Here is a 6,879-nt window from a genome sequence, read left to right on the forward strand (position 1 = left end):
CTGTGAGCATGCGCTGACGGTTTCATCACGGAGTTTCCCCCCCCCCCCCAAAAAAAAGCTTGCTGCGAGTTGCGTCTAAATTTAAAGGGCCCGCTGCCTTCCAGAAGTTGGTCTGAAGGCAAACGGTGGTTGTGTTTTTGTGCGGACTGCGTTTCGTCATGGGACCTGTGCGCCTGGAAATACTGTTTTTCATCCTGGCAGCTTACGGTGCTTGGGCTGGGAGGACCAAAGAGGAGGAGGATGACACAGAACGTTTGCCCAGCAAATGCGAAGGTACAGAAATGGAGCAGTTCCTATGTGCATCTCCCTATCCTGCCTCCTAACTCTCTAACTCTAGCCTGGGGCAGATGAATTCGGATAGATGGGTCACCCGACCATCTTGACAGAAGTTCTTCTGGAGCTTGGTAGCGCTTGAATGGCGATCAGGGTTAAAGTGGCACTACATTTCCCAGGCGACATCCAGAAGGAGCCAGGTTTTTCTTTGCAGGCTTGGGCAACACTAATGAATTGTGGGAATTGTAGTTCAAGAACCTTAACGCAGGCTGACTGCGGAGCATCTTTTCCTCAGCGCGTCTCCCCTCTTGGTAACCCCCAGACCTAAAAATCTGGACAGCCTACCTGGATGGGGTGTAATGTTCATACCTTATAAACATCCTGTGCCCCGCCCTGGCAGAGACGCTCTCAAATTACAGGCCTGGTGACCCCCTTCGGGGATTTAAAGATGAGTAAGTCGGCAGCTGAGGCTCATAAACAAAAGACTGGAGAAACTGCACCACTTACAAGTTGCCCATCGGTGTGAGGCTTAGCAGTTGGGGTGCACTGTAGGGATTTTTACAGTAAACAGCACGGTCTCTGACTACATTAGTAAAGGTCCCCCATCTGTGAGGGGCCCGGGTCACCGAATGCCCTGTGGTTCCTTGTTTTGTCGCCTTCCTGACATTAACTTTTTCCTTGGGTTTGTTTGTTTGGGAACAAGCAAACAAAACAAAACAAAACAAAACAAACAAAAAACTGATTCTAAGTACTAACATTTTGTTTTCAGATTCCACTTAATCATAGAGGGAAAAACTAAGTTCAAAGTCCCGGGCCCTAGGGTTGCCAAGGACTTCCAATAGCAAAATAACTTCAGTTGTACGGAAACAGTTGTTTTGAGTCCACGCCATCTCAGAGACAACTTGTTTTGTTTTCTTTGTTTTGGTATTTTGAGACAGGGTTTCTCTGTGTAGCCTTGGCTGTCGTGGTCTCACTTTGTAGACCAGGCAGGCCTCGAACTCACATCAATCCACCTGCCTCTGCCTCCTGAGGTGCTGGGATTAAAGGTGTGCGCCACCACCCGCAGGGGCTCTCAGAGACAACTTGTAAGGAGACAGCTGTCTGAGACTGTCCCAAGGACTGACTTCGCCATCTTACTGGCAGGGTCAATCAAAGTTCATGTTCCCAGGCCAAGGAACCTTCTCCTATCATGAGCGATGGCAACTCTCTTGCTCAACCCCTTATGTCAAAACATGACTGAACAGTGCTACAGGCCACCCTGCTGCCCCTCGCTTTATGGCTTCATCCTTTAAATATGCTGTACAACGTCCCTTCAGGGTCGCAGTTCAGCTCCCAAGTCTGTTCTGCAGCCCTGATAGATCAGTAGCGGCTTGATTACAGTCAATTTTTGTCATCTGCATTGAGCTGGTGTTGGAGTTGTGTTGGATTTCAGGAGACCCCACAACACTTTGTCACTTCACCGTACACCCAGCTGCATTTATTATCATTGTCACTCTTGACTTGATTCTAATTCTCACTTCAATTTGCACATGTGCCCCCCTCTCTCCATCCCCCCATCCTCCCACCCCCACCCACCCAACACCGCCGAGACAGGGTTTCTCTGTGTAGTCCTGGCTGGCCTCGAACTTGCAGAGATCCGCCTGCCTCTGCCTCCCGAGTGCTGGGACTAAAGGTGGGCGCCACCACTGCCTGGCATCTCCTAGGGCTTCTTAATCTTCCTAAACACAGGCACTAACCTTGACACGCTTGCTTTATTACCTTTATGGTCCAACAGAGACCTTGTGTGTGTGTGTGTGTGTGTCCGTACACCTGGATGACACACATGTGGAGGTCAGAGGTCAGCCACGGGCGTCATTCCTTCAGGAGAGACATCTACCTGTAGTTTGAGACAGGTTTTCTCATTCCCCTGGAAGTTAACCACATAAGCCAGCGGTCTCTACTTCTCATGGCAGAACACTGGCATCACGTGTGCCGGCCACACTGCCTAACACTTTATGTAGGTTCTGAGGCCTTGAACGCAGGTCCTCCGGCTTACAAGCACTTTACTTACTGAACTATTTCCTCAGATCCTAAGCCAACTTTTTGGCGGGGTGGAGGGAGGAGAGTTGTAATTGTCTTATATATACATTTTATTTGTTTTCTGTGTAACAGCCCTGGCTGTCCTGAACTCCCTTTGTAGACCGGGCTGGCTTTGAACTCACAGACATCTGCCTGCCTCTACCTCGTGAGTGCTGGGATTAAAGGTGTGCACCATCACGCCTGGCCTATTTTTGTTTTGTTTTGTTTTGTTTTCTTTGTTTTTCGAGACGGGGTTAATCTGTGTAGCTTTGGCTGTCCTAGACTCGATTTGTAGACCAGGCTGGCCTCGAACTCATGGAGATCAGCCCGCCTTTGGCTCTCGAGTGCTAGGATTAAAGGTGTGCGCCACCTTCTGCCCACTCCCAGACTACACTGGCAATGTCTCGTGGACAAATCACGCTGGCTTTATGTTCTCTGTACCCGGAAGTACATATGAAAGTAGCTCAATACATAAAATCAGAGTGACCACCAAGTGCTCGCTAGATGCCAGAAATGACTCTCAGGGTTTCACATATATTGATGAGGTGTGATCGGTGTGATCATCGTCACACCTCTATAAGGGACACGCCCAGTCTTATCCCCGTTTCAGAGGAGAAGGAGCTGAGGCACAGCAAGAGCGTCACGCGCAGCTCCTGAGATTGAGTCAGTAATGTCTTCTAAGTCATTCGGCCTCCAGAGGGTATGTTTGTATGCTCTGCTGCCTTGGAGCACGGGCAGAGTGACCCCCGGTATGGTCACTTGCCTTCTGTCATCTGACATCCCCCGCCTTGGGTGTCTCCTTCCTACCAGTGTGTAAGCTGCTGAGCATGGAGCTACAGGAAGAGCTGAGCCGCACCGGCCGATCTCGGGAAGTGCTGGAGCTGGGGCACGTGCTAGACACGGGCAAGAGGAAGAGACACGTGCTTTACAGCCGCTCGTGAGTCTTGGTGCCTCGTCTCCGCCTTCTAACCGGCCCCAGAGGAGCTGCAGCGGTCCCCGAAACATCACGGGGTCTTATTTTCCTTGTTCCCACAGGGAGACGAGGCTGGAGGAGGCTCTGGAGAATTTATGTGAGCGGATCCTGGATTACAGTGTACACGCTGAGCGCAAGGGCTCACTGAGATATGCCAAGGTCAGCTGCTTCTTAGGAAGGGCACTTTGTCTTTATTCTTTTCCCCCAAAGTCTTGCATATGTCCTTTTATGTTCACCTGCGTGCGTGCATGCGTGCATGCCTGCATGCGTGTAGAGGGACCGGAGAACAACTTTGGGTGTCGTTCCCTGGAGCCATCCACCTTGGCTTTTTAGTTTGGTTTTGATTTTTCAAGAAAAGGTGTCTTCGTGTGGCCCTGGCTGTCATGGAACTCACTCTGTAAACCAGGCTGGTCTCAAACATCCTGGCTTGCATGTGTGTGCCTGCCAGAAGAGGGCACCAGATCTCATTATAGATGGAGCTACCACGTGGTTGGCTAGAAATTGAACTCAGGACCTCTGGAAGAGCAGCCAGTGCTCTTAACCCTCTGAGCCATCTCTCCAGCCCTCTTTGGTTTTTTTTTTTTTTTTAAAGATTTATTTATTATGTATACAGTGCTCTGCCTACATCTACGCCGCCATGACAGAAGAGGGCATTAGATGGCTGAGAGCCACCATGTGGTTGCTGGGAATTGAACTCAGGACCTCTGGAAGGAGCAAGTGATGCTCTTAACCTCTGAGCCATTTCTCCAGCCCCCTTGTTTTGGTTATAATGTGGATCTGGGGACTGAACTAAGGTCCCCAAGCATTTTATCACCTGAGCTATCTCCCCAGCCCGGGACCCTGTTTCTCAGAAGAAACGGGAGACCTATCATCATCCAAGATCCTCACAGGCTGTCTGCCAGTCTCCCTCTGAGTCTGGGGTACCCCTTATTATGGCAAGACTCTTTCAGAGAACACACTGCAGTTTCCGGTAGTTGATAAAGCCGATGTGGTGATGAAGGAAGAGACGGGGTGGTGGACTGGACTGATATTAAAGGTTTTTTTTCATCCCTCAGGGCCAGAGCCAGACCATGGCGACACTGAAAGGCCTAGTACAGAAGGGAGTGACAGTGGATCTGGGAATCCCTTTGGAGCTGTGGGACGAGCCCAGCGTGGAGGTCACATTGCTCAAGAAGCAGGTAGGGCGGAATGACCACTTTGCCCAGGGAGGTGAGATCTAAATCCTAGGACTCGATGTAGGGGATGCCTATCTCTGAGTAGGGAGAAGGCAGAGAGTGAGGACGGTGCCATTTGTTTTTCTTTCTTTTCTTTTTCTTTTCTTTCTTTTTTTTTTTTTTTTTTTTTTGAGACAGGGTCTCTCTGTGTAGCCTTGGCTGTCCTAGACTCGCTTTGTAGACCAGGCTGGCCTCAAACTCATAGTGATCCGCCTGCCTCTGCCTCCAGAGTACTGGGATTAAAGGCATGCGCCACCACACCTGGCCTGATTGTGCCATTTTTTTAAATATCATTTTTTATTAATTCATTCATATTACATCTCAATTGTTATCCCATCCCTCCCTCCCTCCCACTTACCCCCTACTCTCCTCCCCTATGACTGTGACTAGTGGGGACCTCCTCCCCCTGTGTATGCTCACAGGGTATCAAGTCTCTTCTTGGTAGCCTGCTATGCTTCCTCTGAGGGCCACCAGGTCTCCCTATCAAGGGGACGTTGTCAAATATGGTAATTGTGCCATTTCTTTCTTTCTTTCTTTCTTTCTTTTTTTTTTTTTTTTGGTTTTTCGAGACAGGGTTTCACTTTGTAGCCTTGGCTGTCCTGGACTCGCTTTGTAGACCAGGCTGGCCTCAAACTCACAGCGATCTGCCTGCCTCAGCCTCCCGAGTGCTGGAATTAAAGGCATGTGCCACCACTCCTGGCTCTGACTGTGCCATTTCTTAAAGCAGGCCCAAAAGCATATCAAGAAGTGATATTTTCAAAAAAGATTTATTTATTTATTATGTATACAGTGCTCTGCCTGCGTGTTAGCTTGCAAGCCAGAAGAGGACATCAGATCACATTACAGATGGTTGTGAGACACCATGTGGTTGCTGGGAATTGAACTCAGGACCTTTGGAAGAGCAGACAGGGCTCTTAACCACTGAGCCATCTCTCCAGCCCTCCGAACTGGGATTACAGGCATTTGCCACTCAGCAGGGTCGATACACTAGTCCATAGTAAAAGATACTGGTGAAGGTTGGAAAAAAGAAAAAAAAGAAAAGAGAATTCCACATCCAGTAAGCCAAGTGTAACCGTCTGGCCTCCCGCCTCTGTCAAAAGGCAGCGAGGAGAGCAGGAAGACAGGGAGTGACCGCGCAGAGGCCTCCCAAAGCCCATCAGGACAGGTCTTCTTCCTGCTCTTCTTCCCCCAGTGTGAGACGATGCTGGAGGAATTCGAAGAGGTTGTGGGAGACTGGTACTTCCACCACCAGGAGCAGCCCCTACAGCATTTTCTCTGCGAAGGTCATGTGCTTCCGGCCTCCGAAACGGGTACGTGTGGGGACCGGGGCTCCTGCTCTTCTCCCAGCTTCCCCTCTGCCCAGCATCGAGCCTGAAAGTGTTTTCTCTCATTCTACCTAGCTTGTCTACAGGAAACTTGGACTGGAAAGGAGAAGATCGGTGATGGGCAGGAGGAAGAAGAGGAGGAAGAGGAGGAGGAGGAAGAGGAGGAGGAGGAGGAGGAGGAGGAAATAACCAAGACTTCAGGCAATCCCAGGCATGACCCAGAAGATCTTTGACCCTGACTTTTGAACCCCAAGGAGGGGCCATAGAGAGCTTTCTAGACTCTGAGCTCTCCCTTCCCCACCCTAAAGGCTTGTCACTGTCCCTTTCGTATGATCTCAGGCATGATCCTGGGGTGGGGGTGGGGGGACCCCAGAATGGCATCATGAGAGGAGGGGAAGCGGGGAGGAGCAGGGACAAGTTTCGCCTTCAGAGATGAGCCACATGCAGCCACTTAACTGACCGGGTGTGTACGGGTGACGGTGTTGAAACGTTTCTCTACGGCTCACCTCACCAGCACCGATTGTGATGCTGTCAGTGATGGTACGAGCTGCGGGGAAGTCATTTTGCTTCCTAAAGAAGTCGATTTTATACCGTCTCAAGAGGCCGGAGAAGGGCCAGGGATGGAACTCCGTTGGTAGAGCGCCTGCCTAGCATGGACAGCGTTGTGAGCTGGACCACACAAAACCTGATGTGGCGGCAAAACCTCCCAAATCTCAGCACCTGAGAGACGGAGGCAGGAAGATCCAGCCACTTGGCAGATGACCAAACGGAGCTACACAAAACCCTGCCTCGAAGTAAGAGGCCAAAAAGAGGCGCTCAGCAACCAGTACACACTGCAAACATGAGGCTGCGCACCGTCAGGCTGGAAACAAGAACGGGACACGGGAAGACGGTGAATCAGGGCTGATGGGCTAGACATGTGGCGTATTTCATATTTCACAGGTGCCATATTTTCTATATCGCTATTAAACTTTTTATGAACCAGTTTGAGTCCCATTTCAAACATGCACACGTGAGTGGATTGCTGCCAGCATGG

The 6,879-nt window shown here is 50.3% G+C and overlaps 1 protein-coding gene across 1 annotated transcript; it reads left to right on the plus strand.

The window, feature by feature from the left end:
- The first annotated feature begins 30 nt into the window (after window positions 1-30).
- Window positions 31-6,827, plus strand: CNPY4 (canopy FGF signaling regulator 4). Its single transcript, XM_084763219.1, has 6 exons — window positions 31-273; window positions 3,142-3,268; window positions 3,367-3,463; window positions 4,360-4,482; window positions 5,711-5,828; window positions 5,919-6,827. Exons 1-6 carry the CDS (start codon window positions 159-161, stop codon window positions 6,074-6,076), a joined length of 738 nt encoding a protein of 245 aa, XP_084619345.1. The 5' UTR covers window positions 31-158; the 3' UTR covers window positions 6,077-6,827.
- Window positions 6,828-6,879: the final 52 nt, after the last annotated feature.

Source organism: Acomys minous, assembly GCF_964271855.1.
Source record: "Acomys minous genome assembly, chromosome: 16".
Taxonomy (NCBI): Eukaryota; Metazoa; Chordata; class Mammalia; order Rodentia; family Muridae; genus Acomys; species Acomys minous.

Excerpts from the sequence above, each read along its gene's own strand:
- CNPY4 (XM_084763219.1), top strand. The coding sequence starts at position 159 with ATGGGACCTGTGCGCCTGGAAATACTGTTTTTCATCCTGGCAGCTTAC. Across the intron at positions 274-3,141 it reads TTTGCCCAGCAAATGCGAAG|TGTGTAAGCTGCTGAGCATG; the intron begins GTACAGAAATGG and ends CCTTCCTACCAG. Across the intron at positions 3,464-4,359 it reads GCTCACTGAGATATGCCAAG|GGCCAGAGCCAGACCATGGC; the intron begins GTCAGCTGCTTC and ends TTCATCCCTCAG.